Here is a 21,717-nt window from a genome sequence, read left to right on the forward strand (position 1 = left end):
CCCCATGAATAACTGCTAATTACAGGGCAGCAGCCTGGCGGCCAGTAGCCATTTTAGAACCATAGGCAACTTCCTAGTCCTGCCCCCAGTATCACCAGCGCGGCTTTGACGCGCCGCTTCTCCCTCACTTTAGTCCAGCCTATGAGTGGCGCAGCGACCATTGACAGCAGGGATACCCTCCCACATGCTGTACACACCACAACCTAACCTGCTGCCTACGGCTGCTTTTCATTGGTATTTGTGGTGATTGACAGCAGGTTAAGCCAATAGAAATTAATGACGTCATAACCACGCCTTAAAGTAGAAAAAAAGCAGCAGGGTCCTAATTAGAGGGAAAAAAACGAAGAAGTTGCTTGAGTCCCGGGGACCTCAGCGGGAGAGAAGGAGGGGAGATGACGTAAGTCAACAATGGTCACGTGTCCCTAACGCCGGCACGCTAGTGGTTGCGTGAGGCGGGGCGAGGCGTGGCCTTTGGCAAGAGGAGAAAGTGGGCGGGGCGAGAGAAGAGCGGCGGTGGCGGCGGCGGGCAGCGAGTGTGCGTGCGCGCTGCTGAGCGAGAGAAGTGCGTGTGTGCTGCGGGCTGACACAAGTTTGTGCCATTAATTGCGGGGACTCCGCTCGTGTGTACGGCCAGTGTGGCTGGACGCACCATGTAAAACTACACAGAAAGCACAGTGTAAACAAGACATGACTGACGAGGTCTCTCCAGCATGAGGCGCCCCGCCAGCACTGGGGGATGTGGCGGTAGTCGGGGGGAGTGCGCCCCACAATAAGGCGGTGTGTTTACACACCCGCGGCGGTGACACGCACGGTGTGTGCTCTCCGCTGGTCGCCGTGTGACTGCCAGTGACGCTGCGTTTCCATGAAATCGTGCGGAGTGTCGCTCTCCGCCGCAGCTGTGCTCTCTGCTGCTGCTGCTGCCTCCCTCGGTGATGAGGAAAAGAAAATGGCGGCGGGAAAAGCGAGTGAGAGCGAGGAGGACTTCCCTAACCTGACAGCGGACGAGCGAGAAGCCCTGGCCGGGCTCGACAGGTTGGCGGCCTTGTTGTGTGCTTGTCCCCGCTCCCCTGGCCCGCGCTCCCCGGCGCCTGTCACAAGTTTCTGGCTGTTGATTGTTATTTCTGTTGTTTCCCCCCGCAGCCGACTCTACGGATTTCTCAGGCTTCACGAAGATGGCGCCAGAACGAAGGCCTTGCTGTCTAAGGTAAGCTGACAGCGGGCGGGCTGTGCTCCCGTGCCGGCCTTTGTCGCTCGGCAGCGCAGACAATGTGTCCCCGTCCGCGGCGTGTCGGGGTGCGGGCACCGGCTGGGGTGGGGGCTGGGCACGCGTCTCTCCGGCCGACGCTGGCGCTATTCTTATTATTGCACTCCAAGTAGTTTGCGGCTTTTCGCCCTGTTGTACATCCCCCACCCCCCTCTGTCATTTAGTTTTTAAGTAATGGCTGCTCCTCCCGGCCCAAGATGGCGGGACAGGGAAGAGAGGGGAGGGGAGAGAAAAGAGAGAAAGGAGTCACCAACAATCTAGTGTAGACTGTGGCTGTACGATGTGCACAGCGCTGTGTACAGGGGGCTGTGTCATGGCTGCAGAATGGGGGGCGACATCTGCCATCCTCTCCATCAACCTGTAGCTGCCCGGGAACAAAGCCTGGGCTCCTGCTGGAAAGTCCTGTGCGAGTTTGACACAGGGTAGATGTGAGGCCTGTCCTCCACCAGGGCAGCTGTCATGGCTGTGGGGTTACACTGGCATGGGGCGGCTATAGGGACTGGCTGAGTGTCAGGGCAGTGCCCGCAGTCCTGGGTTATAGGGCTCACAGCCTTGCTCAGCATCGGATAGGGTATTAATGCTTTCTATAGGGACTTCTTTAAAATGTACATTAAGGGTTAAATCACCCAGAGCACCAAGTGCCCACTGTGTGGCTTTTAGATCTGTAGTTTAGGGCAGAAGTACAGAAGATGTCCCTCCAGGGGACGCCTGCCAGTCAGCCGCTGTCCGTGCTGCCGTGGGATTGTGCTGTGGGTATAGTGTGTGATCCCAGCGGTCCTGGTGACTGGACCCAATATGATGTGTGCTGGACAGATTTAATGCTGATCATGAAAGGGAAAAAAATGTCGCTATATGTTCAGTAATGGATTCAGGTTGTAACTGGTCCTGTCGTAATGAAGGTTAGAGCACCGCCTGTCTGTCAGTGCCTTACAGCCCGAGCGCGGCAGGAGCGTGCATGCACTACTGCACTTATCAGTCATACTCGTAGCTGTGGTCTCCTGGTGACGCGGGGTCCCAACTTTCTGGCAGGAATAATGCTAACTTCTAGCTTACCACTGTGTGACTACTTCTCAGCTGTGTTCGCATGCTGCATATTTGGATTTTACTCAGATCTTCCACCGCATTCTAAATGTTACCGGCAAAGTGTGCTTTAATGAAACCCCATCCATATGTTGTGGTTTTTTTTTTTTTTTTTTTTTTTTATGGAATCGATTGTTGTGGGTTTTTTTTTTGTTTGTTTTTTTTTTTTATTTACATCGTGCCCATTTCTGGAGTGTATTGTACCCAATCATTGGATAAAGACTCTAAAGTTACAGGTTAAATTGCTGGCCTGCAATTGTTGTTTTTTTTATGTACTTTGGCAACAAAAATGTAGGAATACATGTGGGAAATGTTCCTGAATTGCATGGACTTGGTTTAAAAATCCGCACATGACTGCTGCACCAATTACACAACATTAGTATTTGGGTGTTTACGCGTCCTACGGTTGTCTTGTTTCCACTTATCTTCGTGCAACTGTGTTTTAGTCAGATATTGAATTTTTAGCAATCTGAAGCACATTGGTTTTCCACCTAGAGCTAGTCTAGTAATGGACATGGGGTATTTAAGTCATCAGGAGCCCTGTGGCCTGTCCATACATAATGGTCTGAACTGCGATCATATTTCACGGACATCTGAATGAGGATTTACAATGTGATTCTTTGGCCTTCACCTGAATGCATGGTGTCTAATAACATACTCTGAAAGTCTGAGGATTTGTATAACTTTCACAACATTTATAAATCTCTCCCTTTCAAGAACTGTGTATTAATAAACCTACAGGACTCAATTGGATCTTTCCCTGAGTACCGTATATAAACAGCCATAAATGACCTCTGTGCTATGCTATCTGCGCTGGGAGTGCAGTCTGAGTGGATTTTGCAGGACAATCTGATGGCTTTTGCATCTATGGTAAGGGATTCTGTTCTGGCATCCTGTAGTATAAGGAGCGTCACATAACACAACCCCTCCAGCATCCCCAAATGCAGTGGGGTATGTGAAATAGTCTGCAGGCTGGGTGCGCATTGGCATAGGTTTATGCACAGAATTCCTATAAAATTGCAATTGTGATAGCTACAGCTTTATCTACCATAGAGAAAATGTTGCTGCTGTACAGCCCAGCCTCGCTCAGTTGCCGTATGTGCCATTCATTGTGCCATTCATTGTGCCATCACATTGCACTATAAGCCTTCATTACACCCTCCTTCAGTTTACAATTGTAAAGGCTGCAATCAAAAATTCAAAACGGAGAAGTTGCGACACTGTGGATTTTATACTGGAAAGAGGCACTATAGACAAAAGTATTTAAGGCTACGTTCACATTAGCGTTGTGCGGCGCAGCGTCGGCAACGCAACGCACAACGCATGCAAAGCTCATGCACAACGCAGCGTTTTGTGACGCATGCGTTCATTTTTTGCATGATTTTTGGCGCAGAAAAAACTGCATCATGCAGCGTCCTCTGCGCCCTGACAGTTGCGCCAAAATGACGCATGCGTCACAAACCCAAGACAACGCATGTCCATGCGCCCCCCATGTTAAATATACGGGTGCATGACGCATGCGTCGCCGCGGCTGCGCCCGATGCTGCGCCGCACAACGCTAATGTGAACGTAGCCAAAGATAGAACGAAAGTTATGAGCCAGGTCCTCTTATCCAACAAGAATTCCTGGCCTCACAAATTCTCTTCTGGATGGACAAATATTCCCACACACTCGAAAATCTTGTAGAAAGTCTTTTCAAGGATGGCAGTTGTTATAGCTTCAATGTGGTGACCAGCTCCAAATTACTGCCTATGAGTTTAGAATGGGAGGTCTTAAAAGCTCTTGTGGGTGTAATGTGTGTATGTCCCAATACTACTGTCCATATAGTCTATACAGCTGCTTCTATAAGGTATAAGTGGCACCAATATATGGGAATTTGCAGTGATTGTGCAGCCACTATTCTGCTATTGGGGTGCAAGACCTGAGACTGATTAATAAAATATTTATGAAATATTTCTGGTGGGAAAACTACATTAGTTTGGTTGTTTGTGTAAATGCGGTACTTTTACTGTGTAGTTCATTGTTAGAAAGTACAGAATGCATTAAGTTGTTCAGGAGTCCTTAAAAACCCTGCAATTCCTCTGTTTTGCAGCATTCACTTTGCAGTAAAATTTAATAGTAACTTCTACAAATCAGTGAATATATATACCGTATCTATCTATATACAGTATATCAAGAATAACAATGAGATTGTTTCAGTTGCCATACTCTGGGAGTCATAACTTTATTTTTTTGGGGATGTATCCCTTATATATATTTTTTTTTCCAGGGTAAGCTTCAGTTTTGGAGTCCATGCAATTTTCTGATCTTTTGATTTCATTATTTAGGGCAGGGGTGGAGAGTTTGAAATGGCTAAAGTTATTGTGCCCTTAAGATTTTTATAAAAGAGATAGAAAATAGAAAAAAAGCTTTATTGAAGCGCTGCTGAATGGACTCTAGACACACACACACAAACAAGGAACAAAACTTAGTCTGAGTAGCAACTCTGCCACTGAAATCCAAGCAAACATTTTAGTCGGCCTGCTGCTATCATAAGCCAGTTGTCCTCACTCTGGACCGTGTGTGGTCAAACATACGACTTTTATTTCTGTGTTGTTGATCCGCATATGGGATAAATATTTTTATTAGCTCGATCAGTTATGCATTTAGTGATGCCAAATATATTAATTTTTTTTATCTCCTATGAAGCTACATTACCATTGGTGTAGTAACATGGCAAATACTCCATTGGCGATCCATGGTTATGTTGCACAGTGGCAATGGGTGGCTTTAGAAACTGCTCCTTAATCTCTTAAAAGTCACTTTCACTATTGACAGCGCCATGTAACAGATTAAGCAGTTGCGGTCTGATTACACCATTTACACTTGTGTCCTGGCAGTACATTACAGCTGGCACCCTCACTGTATAGAGCGAGTTCAGCCCATATTGTGAGTGCACACTTCCATAGCACATGTTCAGAGTAAAGGCCCCGTCTCACATAGCGATTTACCAACGATCACGACCAGCGATACGACCTGGCCGTGATCGTTGGTAAGTCGCTGTGTGGTCGCTGGGGAGCTGTCACACAGACAGCTCTCCCCAGCGACCAACGATCAGGGGAACGACTTCGGCATCGTTGAAACTGTCTTCAACGATGCCGAAGTCCCCCTGCAGCACCCGGGTAACCAGGGTAAACATCGGGTTACTAAGCGCAGGGCCGCGCTTAGTAACCCGATGTTTACCCTGGTTACCAAAAAAAACAAACAGTACATACTCGCCTTTCGGTGTCCAGGTCCCTTGCCGTCTGCTTCCTGCTCTGACTGAGATCCGGCCGTACAGTGAGAGCAGAGCGCAGCGGTGACGTCACTGCTGTGCTCTCACTTCTCACTGTACGGCCGGGAGTCAGTGAGAGCAGGAAGCAGACGGCAAGGGACCTGGACACCGAAAGGCGAGTATGTACTGTTTGTTTTTTTTGGTAACCAGGGTAAACATCGGGTTACTAAGCGCGGCCCTGCGCTTAGTAACCCGATGTTTACCCTGGTTACCAGTGAAGACATCGCTGGATCGGTGTCACACACACCGATTCAGCAATGTCAGCGGGGCCTCAACGACCAAAAAAAGGTCCAGGCCATTCCGACACGACCAGCGATCTCGCAGCAGGGGCCTGATCGCTGGTACGTGTCACACATAGCGAGATCGCTATGGAGGTCGCTGTTGCGTCACAAAACTTGTGACTCAGCAGCGATCTCGCTAGCGATCTCGCTATGTGAGACGGGGCCTTAAGTTTTGAAAGGGTTAAAGCAACAAGACAATTCTATAAGTGCGATTTCTCCATAGTCGCACTGACCCGCAGAATAAACCTAATGTAATTTGTACCACACACTGAGCCCTGTAAAGGAACAATGGCCCCCGGTCTGTTGCTTGATTGAAGAAATTAATGTGATCCAAGGTATAAGCATAACCAAGTGGACTACCAATAGCCCCTATATATAGTTTACGGTCTATAGAATATCTGCTTAACAGATCGTCTCTTAAGTCATGTAGTTGAGTAGGGTGACAGTGTATTTTCTCCATTTGGTGTATTCTTTTCTATTGCTTGTATGTAAAGTGGATCTCAGCAGATGTCGCTACGCATGTTATTACATAGATTTATCAGAATTGATGAAACTGTATATATAATATATATATATATATATATATATATATATATATATATGTGTGTGTGTAAATCCTTGACTTTATGGGCAAACAAACATGCCTAGTAATTGCAGCTTGACTGTTGTGCACGGCACCTGTCTTCACCGACACAAAGCAAAGCAGTCACAGACCTCTCCTACCGGGGATTCAGCTGCCACGACAGGGCGGGACTTTGGCCATCATTCTGATTGACAGCTGACTCCCCCAATTAACCAGATCCTTGCTGCCTATCAATCAAAATGACGAAGTCCTGCCTTGTCAGCATAGCGTAAAAAGAAGCCTCCGCTTTGTAGATATGACATCAGCAGAGACTTCCGAATCCCCGGCAGGAGCGGTCTGTGACTGCTCTGTGCTGGGGAAGAATGGCGTCGTGCGCAACAGGCAGGTAAGCTGCAGTTACCTGCCTGTCAGTGCTTAGGTACATTTTTTGTTTTTTATAAAGTCCACTATATACCCTTTGAGTTCACATGAGTATAAAAATCTCTCCGTTTCATTGAGAAAAGTGGAACAATTTTTTTTTATTTCTCATTTGTCATCCGTATACGTTTTTTTTTTTTTTTTTACATCAGCGATTAATCATTTACAGGATCATTTGCAGTTTCCTATGTTAAATAATTGCAATGTATCCATAAAAATTAGATGCTATGTGGTGGCTCAGTACTGCATCCTTTTTGGAGGGGGGGTTTACGCACCCATTGACTTAAGTAGTGTTTCTTATTTACAGAGGAAACTATTGCATACTGCTATTTTGTTTTTGTTTTTTTTCCCCTCCACACATGCAGATTCAGTCAGTGAGTAAAATTGCTCATCTGCACTGCCACATTGAATATTTGTCAGTGCTGTCCATTTTTTTTCACAGAAAGCATTCACACCAAAAGTACTGTCGTGAACAAGCCCTAAGAGTGGCTATATAATCCCTTTTGTAAGTTTCAATGTCTAATAATGTGCATTTTATGAGTTCAGCTCTAATTGGACTCCTAAAATACTAATTTTAATTTAAGACTTATATAATAATTCTGGCATGGATTAAATGAAAGTATGAACAATAGCCTCATCAGGTCTGAGATCTGTGTAGTTATGTATACAGTTTGTATAGGGGATGTCTGGTGAAAGATCATCCTTAACATTGACATATACGCAGATGTCAATCTTTCACATGTTAAACACGACTGTGCAGGGGTGCTTCTCTCTGCTGTCAGACTACTGGAATGAATAGTATAGGACATCATGTTTTCTGCTTCCCTCAGGTTTTTCTAGGGTTGTATTTGGATGCCACCCTAGTAACATTCACCCATGTTTACCACTGTGAAAATTACGCTGGCCAATAAAATGCTACTGCTATACTTGTAATTGAGGTCTCCTTATAGTGAACCTGACACCACGATAGTGACACATTTATTTAACCCATTGTCTTCTCACCGCAGAATTAGTGTTTTTGTACATAATTGACGTTTATAAAACAGGAATATTGAGCTTGTTTCAAAACGTAATGAAAATTGCAAGATTAAGTACGTCTTTTTTTGTTAAAAAAAAATATATATATATATTTTATATTTATTATGCAGCGATATGGAAAAATACAAAATCTTGAAGAAAAACATGTTAATGATCAATTTTTAATGACCCGTTCCCATTAAGCTCAGTCTGCAATATCGTTTTATACAGAATATGGTGAACTGGTATTGGCATGCTCCATTTGTGTTTGTGTTTCTCTCTTATGTATGAACTCTTTAGCACCAGGCTTGGAAAGGTGATATAATACTTTATCCTAGAGAACTTTTATTTTTCTGAAGCTTTTGAGGGTTCAAGTACTTTATATAATTTTTTTTGTTTATGCAAATATAGAAAAAACATTTTGAGCTTGTTTTTTTAAACATACGGACTACATTTCAACCTAAATAACCTGGTGAATTTGGTTATTACTCGTGTGGATCTCTAATATGTATAGTTTTGGGGGGGTTTTACTGTAACTGATGTCCTTATAGGAGCCTCAATTACAGAAAAAGCATCCCTTGATGTGTCATAAGTCACTTGATGAACTGATCTGCATTTGGTAAGACACAGCAACTGTGCTGAACCCAGCATACACCCACCGATCATGCGATCACTAGGAACAATAGAAATGCCGCTTCATTTATTCAATACATAGCGGTCACTGAGCGCTAATTGGCCACAAACAGTGGTAAGCTGCTTCTGTGGGCTCCTGGCCATCTGACAGAGACCCAACCTGCTTTTGCTAGTTTGCAGGAGCGTTAATGCTGCTAGGTCAAAGGCTTCGTCTATCATCCAGTTAAGATATTGTGTATTTCAATGAACACATTCACTCCTTGCAGTTGATACTCCTCATTCAAACCTAATGGCTGTGATAATACAGTAGATATTTCTATGTGATGGGAAGGATAATGATGAGTTGCTATAAGTTTTCTATTTGTAATGACTGGGTCCTCTCCATGGTTCCTAGTAAAGGGAATCTGTCAGCAGGTTTTTGCTGCCTAAGGCTACTTTCACACTAGCGTCGGGCTCGGCCCGTCGCTGTGCGTCGGGCCGACGTTCCCGACGCTAGCGTTGTCTCCGCCGCACAACGGGGGCAGCGGATGCATTTTTCCAGCGCATCCGCTGCCCCATTGTGAGGTGCGGGGAGGTGGGGGCGGGAGTTCCGGCCGCGCATGTGCGGTAGGGAAAAGCGGACCGTCGTGAGCAAAAAACGTTACATGTAGCGTTTTTTGCTCCCGACGGTCCGCCACTGCACGACGCATCCGTCGCACGACGGGTGCGACGTGTGGCAATCCGTCACAATGCGTCGCTTAATGTTAATCAATGGTGAAAAAACGCATCCTGCAAACACTTTTGCAGGATGCGTTTTTTCGGCAAAACTACGCATTGTGACGGAATGCAGTTAACGCTAGTGTGAAAGTAGCCTTATCTGAAAGCAACCCGATGCAGGTAAAGAGAAGCTGTATCCAACAATGTATCACATAGATTACTGGGTGCAGCCTCACACATAGTTTTTAGATTTAGCAATGAAGCAGAGCTGGAAAAGCTGCCCCTGCTCACACCAGTCTCTCCATGTACAATGTCCATACACAGCTGTTTATCACAGAAGGGGCAGTTGCTGGACCAGGAGGCACCACTGCTGGGTTACAGCAATGATAAGCTCCCGGTGCTAAAACAATTATTGTAAGCAAACAAAACCAGGGCTTGGTAAGAGGGGCATTGCTGAAATCTGTTTTAACCCCTACAGCATGCCAACTTTAGCTTACATAACAAAAACTTGCTGACAGATTCCCTTTAAGAGCTGATAAAGGTGATCTGTCAGAGTACCCCCTACATTGAAGTTATATTCATTTTTTTTTACACCCCAAATTTATATATATATATATATATATATATATATATATATATATATATATATATATATATATATATATATATATATATATATATATATATATATATATATATATGTATATATATATATGTATGTATATATATGTATATATGTATATATATATATGTATATATATATATGTATATATATATGTATATATATATATGTTACCTGTATATATTTTTCAATATACTTTCTATATTTAATTTCTTTTTACAATGTTTGCTTTGTCATTCAGTTGTGTCCATAATTATTAGAGCTGTTCTTCAGTGTCTATCAAATGACAAGGGTAGATTTATGTCCACTGAATAGAAACTCAAAGAGTTTCTGTAGAATGACAGCAAGCTTAGATCTTTAAAAATAATGAGCACAGTTTTTGAAGATACTTTCATTATACAGTTTTGTTTAATCCATTACTCACATGCGCCGTACATAAATTTGCCCCATATGCTGGCTCTGCAATAAAAAAAAAAAATGACATACTCGTCTCTTGTCCTGAGCAGGCCCCCGGCACTTGCGATATTCACCTGTCCGCGTTCCACCTCCGGGCGCCGTTCCGTCTTCCGCATCCTCTGCAGTGACCGTTTCTTCAATAAACACGTCATCTCACCCTCTGACATGAACATCACAGGCAGAGGACGCGGAAGACGGAGGGCGCGCAGCGGTGGAACGGGGACAGGTGAATATCGCACAATGCTCACCCTCCCCCCTGTTATACTCACCTGCTCCCGGCGCGGTCCCTGCTTCTCAGTGACAGATGGTCTCAGGGCGCTGCAGCTTCTTCCTATGTTCAGCGGTCACATCGTACCGCTCATTACAGTAATGAATATGCGGCTCCACCCCATTACTTTAATGAGCGGTACGATGTGACCGCTGAACATAGGAAGAAGCTGCTGCGCCTGAGAAGCAGAGACATGCAGAGACGTGCCGGGAGCAGGTGAGTATATGACCCCCCTGGTGGTACTGCGCAAGGGCCCGGTACCACTAGCGGGCGCCATATTGGAATACCCATCACTTGGGTATTCCAATATGGCGGTCTGCTACTTCCGGCGCGGTGGATTGTGGTAGCGACACAATCGCCGGAAGCTGTGACAGAGCCGATTGGCAATTATATATTAGATGGGATGATATTCATTATGCACACTAGGGGCAGGTCACTTAGGCTACTTTCACACATCAGGTTTTTGCCGTCAGGCACAATCCGGCAAATTAAAAAAAAAAAAAAGTTTTTTTTTTCCGCTGGATCAGTTTTTTTCTCGTAGAGTTGTATTAGCGCCGGATTGCGCCTGATGGCCTCACGTTTCATCAGTTTTGTTGCCGGTCTAAAGTTAGTTTTCCTGCGGCTGGAGAAAACGTTCATAGGAACGTTTTTTGTGTCCGTCGACAAAATGGACAGCGACTGATCTGGCGCCATCCGGGGTTTGCTAGAATGGAAGCCTGTGGAACTTCGCTGGAACCTGCCTGACGGCAAAAAACTGATGTGTGAAAGTAGCCTTAGGCTGCCGTCACACTAGCAGTATTTGGTCAGTATTTTACATCAGTATTTGTAAGCCAAAACCAGGAGTGGAACAATTAGAGGAAAAGTATAATAGAAACATATACACCACTTCTGCATTTATCAACCACTCCTGGTTTTGGCTTACAAATACTGATGTAAAATACCAAATACTGCTAGTGTGACGGCAGCCTTAGGGATCAGTGACCTGTCAGCAGTCTGTATTATGAATATCCAATTAGATCACCACATACACTAACCCCGCCTTAGGGCACGAGAATCTCATTAACAGAAAACTGAAAATACAGATTACACAACAACCACAAGACGGATTTCATCATCCAAGGTATCATTTTAATCAGTATAACGGTGCTGACCTGACAGTGTGTGTAGATAACCATGCAGAATCCTGCTGACAGGTTCCCTTTAAAGGGAATCTATCAGGAGGTTTTTGCTACCTTATCAGAGAGCAGCACGATCAAGCCAGAGAAGACCCTAAATCCAATAATGTATCACTTAGTTTACTGGGTGCAGTCGTTCTGATACTCAGTTTTTAGCATGAAGCAAAGCTGAGAAAGCTGCCTCCTCCCACACCAGGCTCCTTATGTAGGTATATAGTCTATTGACAGTGAGCTGCTTACACTGGAGGGGGTGGAATCAGGTCAGTGCTTACGCAGCCAGCTAGTCACCGCAGTGATAATGTCCTAGTGATAAATTCACTAAGTAAATAGTACACAGCCTAATAAGTGACACATCATTGAAATCTGTGTTTTAACCCCTACCTCATGCTGTCTTCAGATTACATGGCAAAAACTTGCTGACAGATTCCCTTTAAAACCTTTACTAGCTAGCCAAGCAGTGCAGTACTTTGATGCATGTGATGGAGCACACTGCTTGAAGTGTCTTCTAAAAACTCAGTCGCTTCACGTTCTCTATTCTTTGGCAGTTAATCTGCGTCTTTTTTTCGCAACAGTTTTGCGAACTTGCTGATTATTTGCAACACAACTTTTAATGGTTTTTGATCATCCCCAATGCCGTAGCAATTTCAAGAGTTATGCATCCCTCTAAGGGTATGTGCACACGTCAGGATTTCTTGCATAAATTTCCTGAAGAAAACCGGAAATTTCCTGCAAGAAATCCGCATTTTTTTGCGTTTTTTTCCTGTTTTTTTCCCGTTTTTTTTTTTTAGCATTTTGCAAGCGAAATTAGCTTGCAGAATGCTAAAGTTTTCCAAGCGATCTGTAGCATCGCTTGGAAAACTGACTGACAGGTTGGTCACACTTGTCAAACATACTGTTTGACAAGTGTGACCAACTTTTTACTATAGATGCTGCTTATGCAGCATCAATAGTAAAAAGATATCATGTTAAAAAAAATAAAAAAATGGTTATACTCACCCTCTGCAGACAGCCGATCTCTTCAGCGGCGCCCGTTCCAATAGATGGTGTGGTGCAGGACCTTAGATGACGTCGCGGTCACGTGACCGCGACGTCATCGCAGGTCCTTCAACACACCATCTATAGGAACGGAAGCGGCAGCATGCACCGCTGAGAGGCGGGAAGACTCCGGGGGCCATCGAAGGTGAGTATATGACTATTTTTTATTTTAATTCTTTTTTTTTTTTTTTTTTACCAATTATACGGTGCCCAATCCGTGGAGGAGAGTCTCCTCTCCTCCACCCTGGGTACCAACCGCACATGATCTGCTCACTTCCCGCATGGTGTGCACAGCCACATGCGGAAAGTAAGCAGATCAATGCATTCCTAGGTGTGCGGAATCCCCGCAATTCCGCAAATTTAATGAACATGTTGCATTTTTTTTCGCGATGCGATTTTTTCGCGGTCAAAAATGCAACATTTGCACAAGAAATGCGGAATACACTTAAAATAATGGGAGGCATATGTAAGCGTTTTTTTTTTCGCGTTTTTATAGCGAAAAAACGTGAAAAAAAGCGAAAAATACTGAACGTGTGCACATGGCCTAAGACTTCTAACAATTTTTGACTTAGGAGTCAGTTAAATCTTCTGCACAACTTGATAAGGAATATTGATACCCTTAGGCCTCACCCTCTGATTATATGGTCAAATACTCACTCGCCTGATAGATAGTTATGTACAGAGAAAGAGACCCTGATTCCAGCTGTGTCACTTGCTTGGCTAAACTCTATTATAACTCTGCCCCATCACTTGTACTTTTCTGCCTATGTACAGTGTACACAGAAAGCTGCCAATCAGTGGTGTTGGGGTTATTCAGAGCTCACCATTCAGGCAACTGGTAGAACCACAGCAAGCAGTCCAGTAAGTGATACATCGCTGGAATGGGCTTTTTCCCTTACTTGCTGATGTCAGGTGGGGTACAAAAAGCTGGTGATATATACCTGTTATAAGGGAACAAGCTGAGGGTTTGTTTTTTGCAGTCGTGTTTGTTCTACTTTAACCCCTTCACCTCCCAACCCTGTTTTCATTCTCATGATCAAGCCAAATTTTACAACTCTGACCAGTGTCATTGGTAATAACTCGGGAATCGTTTCATCGAATCCAAGTTGTTCTGAGATTGTTTTTTACATGACATTGAATTCATGATCGTGGTAAAATTTGTTTAATATGACTTGCATTTATTTGTGAAAATATCATAAATTTGATGAAAATTTAGCATTTTTCAAATTCTTATTCTTTTAAACAAGAGTTTTATCGCACAAAATGGTTAATAACATTTATTGCATGTATACTTGTACATCTGCATAATTTGAGACATACTTTTTTTTGTAGGTGTACACTTAATATTTTAATGAGGCCATCCAGTTGTTGCTTTCAAGGGTGTATAGATGACCCTGCTTATAGTTTTTGCCAGGCTTTGCACTGTGCAGAATTTTGAGTGTAGGAGTAGTACATCTATACTTTGCTCACAATATTTTAATTGGGCACTAAAGTTAGTGCCTTCAAGGGTGTATGGATGACCCTGCTTGTAATTTTTGGAATGCTTAGTGCATAGCCTTTGAGTGTGGAAGTACCACTACATGACAGAATGTGTATGAGACCCTCCTTTGTCTAATACAGGGTGTATCTGAGTCTTCTTCATGCATCACATTTTTGGCAGTTCTTGCTTCATTCATAAATTACACTGACATTTCCAACTTTGTAATAAAAATGTAAATTTTCGTTTACTTTTATTTCTTTTTAATTATTTTTAAATATTACCTTATATAAGTCATCATACATGAAAGAGTTTTAACCCGTTCATGACCTTGGGATTTTCCATTTTTCCGTGTTCGTTTTTCGCTCCCCTCCTTCCCAGAGCCCGTAACTTTTTTTTCCCGTCAATTTGGCCATGTGAGGGCTTTTTTTTTTTTTGCGGGACGAGTTGTACTTTTGAACTACATCATTGGTTTTACCATGTCGTGTACTAGAAAACGGGAAAAAAATTCCAAGTGCGGTGAAATTGCAAAAAAAGTGCAGTCCCACACTTGTTTTTTGTTTGGCTCTTTTGCTAGGTTCACTAAATGCTAAAACTGACCTGACAATATGATTCTCCAGGTCATTACAAGTTCATAGACTCCTAACATGACTAGGTTATTTTTTATCTAAATGGTGAAAAAAAAAATTCAAACTTTGCTAAAAAAACCACAAAAAACTGCGCCATTTTCCGATACCCGTAGCGTCTCCATTTTTCATGATCTGGGGTCAGTTGAGGGCTTATTTTTTGCATGCCGAGCTGACGTTTTTAATGATACCATTTCGGTGCAGATACGTTCTTTTGATCGCCTGTTATTGCATTTTAATGCAATGTCACGGCGACCAAAAAAACATTCTGGTGTTTCGAATTTTGTTTCTCGCTACGCCGTTTAGCGATCAGGTTAATGCTTTTTTTATTCATAGATCGGGCGATTCTGAGCGCGGCGATACCAAATATGTGTAGGTTTGATTTTTTTTTTTATTGATTTATTTTGATTGGGGCGAAAGGGGGGTGATTTAATTTTTTATATTTTTATTTTTTTTTACTTTTTTTTTTTTTTTTTACTTTTGCCATGCTTCAATAGCCTCCATGGGAGGCTAGAAGCTGGCACAACGCGATAGGCTCTGCTACATAGCAGCGATCATAAGATCGCTGCTATGCAGCAGAAATGCAGGTGTGCTGTGAGCGCCGACCACAGGGTGGCGCTCACAGCTACCGGCGATCAGTAACCATAGAGGTCTCAAGGACCTCTATGGTTACAATGCAGAAGCATCGCTGACCCCGATCATGTAACGGGGGTTGGCGATGCGCTCATTTCCGTCCGGAAGCGCCGGTTAAATGCCGCTGTCTGCGTTTGACAGCGGCATTTAACTAGTTAATAGCGGCGGGTGAATCGCGATTTCATCCGCCGCTATTGCGGGCACATGTCAGCTGTTCAAAACAGCTGACATGTCCCGGTTTTGATGCGGGCTCACCGCCGGAGCCCTGCGTCAAAGCAGGGGATCTGACCTCGGACGTACTATCCCGTCCGAGGTCAGAAAGGGGTTAATGTAAACTCCAATTTCTTGTCGATTTTGAATGTTTTATTGTGAGTCTTTAAAGTGGAGTAAAAGTGTGACACCATTGTTCTCAGCAGCGATCTGGGAGGCAGAGATGCTGAGAACAATGGCCCCCATGTCTGGAACAATATGGTGAATTAAAAAAAGACAAAAACTGAAGACCTGGGAGCAGCGGGAATAAAATAAATCCAAAAACTGGCCACTTGGGACCTAGTGACAGGGCCTCTAAACTTGTTTCCGACATTTGCAGTATATATATATGTCATGGCAATCTCTCACGCACAGGAGGCTTTGTGCGGGCGATCACCGCTGGGTGTCAGCTGATTCTGATAGCTCGCACCCGGCACCTTAACCCGCTAAATGCTGCGATCGATATCAATCACAGCATTTAGCGAGCAGGCAGAGGTAGAAAGCCTGTCGTTTCGGGAGTGCGATCATTGCCATGGTGACCTGATGTCGTCATGATCACATCCGGGTCACCAGAACTAGCAAAGTTGCAAGACCGTGCTCAGTGCATGATCCAACAAGCTTGTCAGTGCAGCGCTGACAGTTTACAGGTCCTTCTCAAAAAATTAGCATATAGTGTTAAATTTCATTATTTACCATAATGTAATGATTACAATTAAACTTTCATATACTATACAGGTCCTTCTCAAAAAATTAGCATATAGTGTTAAATTTCATTATTTACCATAATGTAATGATTACAATTAAACTTTCATATATTATAGATTCATTATCCACCAACTGAAATTTGTCAGGTCTTTTATTGTTTTAATACTGATGATTTTGGCCTACAACTCCTGATAACCCAAAAAACCTGTCTCAATAAATTAGCATATTTCACCCGTCCAATCAAATAAAAGTGTTTTTTAATAACAAACAAAAAAAACATCAAATAATAATGTTCAGTTATGCACTCAATACTTGGTCGGGAATCCTTTGGCAGAAATGACTGCTTCAATGCGGCGTGGCATGGAGGCAATCAGCCTGTGACACTGCTGAGATGTTATGGAGGCCCAGGATGCTTCAATAGCGGCCTTAAGCTCATCCAGAGTGTTGGGTCTTGCGTCTCTCAACTTTCTCTTCACAATATCCCACAGATTCTCTATGGGGTTCAGGTCAGGAGAGTTGGCAGGCCAATTGAGCACAGTAATACCATGGTCAGTAAACCATTTACCAGTGGTTTTGGCACTGTGAGCAGGTGCCAGGAAGCATGAAGTGCTCCAAAATCTCCTGATAGCTAGCTGCATTGACCCTGCCCTTGATGAAACACAGTGGACCAACACCAGCAGCTGACATGGCACCCCACACCATCACTGACTGGGTACTTGACACTGGACTTCAGGCATTTTGGCATTTCCTTCTCCCCAGTCTTCCTCCAGACTCTGGCACCTTGATTTCCGAATGACATGCAAAATTTGCTTTCATCAGAAAAAAGTACTTGGGACCACTTAGCAACAGTCCAGTGCTGCTTCTCTGTAGCCCAAGTCAGGTGCTTCTGCCGCTGTTTATGGTTCAAAAGTGGCTTTACCTGGGGAATGCGGCACCTGTAGCCCATTTCCTGCACACGCCTGTGCACGGTGGCTCTGGATGTTTCCACACCAGACTCAGTCCACTGCTTCCTCAGGTTCCCCAAGGTCTGGAATCGGTCCTTCTCCACAATCTTCCTCAGGGTCCGGTCACCTCTTCTCGTTGTACAGCGTTTTCTGCCACATTGTTTCCTTCCAACAGACTTACCATTGAGGTGCCTTGATACAGCACTCTGGGAACAGCCTATTTGTTGAGAAATTTCTTTCTGGGTCTTACCCTCTTGCTTGAGGGTGTCAATGATGGCCTTCTTGACATCTGTCAGGTCGCTAGTCTTACCCATGATGGGGGTTTTGAGTAATGAACCAGGCAGGGAGTTTTTAAAAGCCTCAGGTATCTTTTGCATGTGTTTAGAGTTAATTAGTTGATTCAGAAGATTAGGGTAATAGGTCGTTTAGAGAACCTTTTCTTGATATGCTAATTTATTGAGACAGGTTTTTTGGGTTATCAGGAGTTGTAGGCCAAAATCATCAGTATTAAAACAATAAAAGACCTGACAAATTTCAGTTGGTGGATAATGAATCTATAATATATGAAAGTTTAATTGTAATCATTACATTATGGTAAATAATGAAATTTAACACTATATGCTAATTTTTTGAGAAGGACCTGTAGATTCATTATCCACCAACTGAAATTTGCCAGGTCTTTTATTGTTTTAATACTGATGATTTTGGCATGCAACTCCTGATAACCCAAAAAACCTGTCTCAATAAATTAGCATATCAAGAAAAGGTTCTCTAAATGACCGATTACCCTAATCTTCTGAATCAACTAATTAACTCTAAACACATGCAAAAGATACCTGAGGCTTTTAAAAACTCCCTGCCTGGTTCATTACTCAAAACCCCCATCATGGGTAAGACTAGCGACCTGACATATGTCAAGAAGGCCATCATTGACACCCTCAAGCAAGAGGGTAAGACCCAGAAAGAAATTTCTCAACAAATAGGCTGTTCCCAGAGTGCTGTATCAAGGCACCTCAATGGTAAGTCTGTTGGAAGGAAACAATGTGGCAGAAAACACTGTACAACGAGAAGAGGTGACCGGAACCTGAGGAAGCAGTGGACTGAGTCTGGTGTGGAAACATCCAGAGCCACCGTGCACAGGCGTGTGCAGGAAATGGGCTACAGGTGCCGCATTCCCCAGGTAAAGCCACTTTTGAACCATAAACAGCGGCAGAAGCGCTTGACCTGGGCTACAGAGAAGCAGCACTGGACTGTTGCTAAGTGGTCCCAAGTACTTTTTTCTGATGAAAGCAAATTTTGCATGTCATTCGGAAATCAATGTGCCAGAGTCTGGAGGAAGACTGGGGAGAAGGAAATGCCAAAATGCCTGAAGTCCAGTGTCAAGTACCCACAGTCAGTGATGGTGTGGGGTGCCATGTCAGCTGCTGGTGGTGGTCCACTGTGTTTCATCAAGGGCAGGGTCAATGCAGCTAGCTATCAGGAGATTTTGGAGCACTTCATGCTTCCATCGGCTGAAATGCTTTATGGAGATGAAGATTTCATTTTTCAGCACGACCTGGCACCTGCTCACAGTGCCAAAACCACTGGTAAATGGTTTACTGACCATGGTATTACTGTGCTCAATTGGCCTGCCAACTCTCCTGACCTGAACCCCATAGAGAATCTGTGGGATATTGTGAAGAGAAAGTTGAGAGACGCAAGACCCAACACTCTGGATGAGCTTAAGGCCGCTATTGAAGCATCCTGGGCCTCCATAACATCTCAGCAGTGTCACAGGCTGATTGCCTCCATGCCACGCCGCATTGAAGCAGTCATTTCTGCCAAAGGATTCCCGACCAAGTATTGCGTGCATAACTGAACATTATTATTTGATGGTTTTTTTGTTTGGTATTAAAAAACACTTTTATTTGATTGGACGGGTGAAATATGCTAATTTATTGAGACAGGTTTTTTGGGTTATCAGGAGTTGTATGCCAAAATCATCAGTATTAAAACAATAAAAGACCTGACAAATTTCAGTTGGTGGATAATGAATCTATAGTATATGAAAGTTTAATTGTAATCATTACATTATGGTAAATAATGAAATTTAACACTATATGCTAATTTTTTGAGAAGAACCTGTATAAGGCATAGGAAAGCTCCTCCAGTCCTATCCTTTATAAGTGATCAGGATGAAAAAAGTTAAAGTCCCATAGAGGGACAAAGTAGAAAAGTGAGCAAACAATTGTAGAAATTATATATAAAATTTAAAATCCCAAAACAATATAGTGTACCCATAAATAAACATTTTTATGAAAGAATATAAAATAAACAAAATACACATTTGATATCCTGTGTCTGGAACGACCCCATCTATCAAACTCTCACTAGTTAACCCTGTAAAAAATAAAAAAGGCAAAACACAATGCTTTATCATACCGCCGAACAAAAAGTAGAATAAAATGCAATAAAAAAGTCAAATGTAAATAAATATGGTATCTCTGAAAACGTCATCTTGTCCTGCAAAAACCAAGCCACCATACAGCTCAATTAGCAGAGAAATAAGTTATAGCTCTCAGAATAAAAAGATGCAAAAATAATTAGTTTTTCCATAAGTTTTTGTTTAAAAGCGCCAAAACACAAAAAACTATACTAATGTTGTATCGCTGTAATCGTACGGACCCGAAGAATTAAGCTTCCTTATCAATTTTACCACACACGGAATGTCATAACCTCCCCCCCCCAGAAAACCGCTCCTGAGTTGCTGCCTTTTGTTCATTCTGCTTCCCAAACATCGGAACAGAAAGTGATTAAAAAAAGTCATGTCCGAAAATGATACCTATAATAATGACAACTCGTACCGCTAAAAACAAGCAGTCACATGACTGTCTGCCGAAATATGGAAAAATTATAACTCTTAAAATTTGGCGATGCAAAAACTCGTTTTTGCAAAAAGTCTATGTGCCCACATTTGTGGATTCGTATGCGGATTTTTCCACACCGTTTTTTAAAAATACGCAGGTAAAACACACTGCGTTTTACCTGCGAATTGTGTTTTTTGTGCGGATTTCACCTGTTTTTACACCTGTGGATTCCTATTGAGGAGCAGATGTCAAATGCTGTGGAATCCGCACAAAGAATTGACATGCTGCGGAAAATAAACCGCAGCGTTTCCGCGCGGTATTTTCCGCAGCATGGGCACTGTGGATTTGGTTTTCCATAGATTTACATGGTACTGTAAACCACATGGAAAACTGCTGCGAATCCCTTAGTTTTTAGTGTGTGACAGCAGCTAAAACTAAAAACCCAATATAAGGCTTCTTATACACATACCATTACGGTTTACACTGCACGGCACTGTGATCCGGCGGTGCCAGTCTTTTTAGGCGTGCATAAAAGTACCGTCGACCACAGTATTGTGTACCTCTGAAAAAAGAGACACCACTGAACAGAGGCCTGACGCCTTTCATCTGAATTGTCACTCTGAGATTTAGATGAAAACTGATATAAGTGCTCAGAGCAGAGTGCCGGATAAAGGTAATCCCAAATGTTATGTACCGTATTTTTCGGACTTTAAGACACACCGGACTATAAGGCGCACCCAGGTTTTAGAGGTGGAAAATAGGGAAAAAAATATTTGAAGCAAAAAAATGGGGTAAAATATTTAACCCCTTCATGACCTTGCCGTTTTTTGCAATTCTGACCAGTGTCCCTTTATGAGGTAATAACTCAGGAACGCTTCAACGGATCCTAGCGATTCTGAGATTGTTTTTTCGTGACATATTGGGCTTCATGTTAGTGGTAAATTTAGGTCGATAATTTCTGAGTTTATTTGTGAAAAAAACGGAAATTTGGCAAAAATTTTGAAAATTTCGCAATTTTCACATTTTGAATTTTTATTCTGTTAAACCAGAGAGTTATGTGACACAAAATAGTTAATAAATAACATTTCCCACATGTCTACTTTACATCAGCACAATTTTGGAAACAAATTTTTTTTTTGCTAGGAAGTTATAAGGGTTAAAATTTGACCAGTGATTTCTCATTTTTACAACAAAATTTACAAAACCATTTTTTTTAGGGATCACCTCACATTTGAAGTCAGTTTGAGGGTTCTATATGGCTGAAAATACCCAAAAGTGACACCATTCTAAAAACTGCACCCCTCAAGGTGCTCAAAACCACATTCAAGAAGTTTATTAACCCTTCAGGTGTTTCACAGCAGCAGAAGCAACATGGAAGTAAAAAATGAACATTTAAC

The 21,717-nt window shown here is 43.0% G+C and overlaps 1 protein-coding gene across 3 annotated transcripts in view; it reads left to right on the forward strand.

The window, feature by feature from the left end:
• The first annotated feature begins 362 nt into the window (after positions 1-362).
• KDM6A (lysine demethylase 6A) overlaps positions 363-21,717 on the forward strand; it is a 223,882-nt gene continuing 202,527 nt past the window's right edge. Inside the window, exons 1-2 of one of the 3 annotated variants that reach the window (XM_077294825.1) lie at positions 363-1,032; positions 1,141-1,204. In XM_077294825.1, coding sequence (XP_077150940.1) covers positions 863-1,032; positions 1,141-1,204 — 234 coding nt within the window. In that variant the 5' untranslated portion in view covers positions 363-862. The remainder of the gene's footprint in view (positions 1,033-1,140; positions 1,205-21,717) is intronic. The other 2 variants (XM_077294827.1, XM_077294826.1) reach the window with 2 other exon arrangements.

Source organism: Ranitomeya variabilis, chromosome 3 (genome assembly GCF_051348905.1).
Source record: "Ranitomeya variabilis isolate aRanVar5 chromosome 3, aRanVar5.hap1, whole genome shotgun sequence".
Lineage (NCBI taxonomy): Eukaryota > Metazoa > Chordata > Amphibia > Anura > Dendrobatidae > Ranitomeya > Ranitomeya variabilis.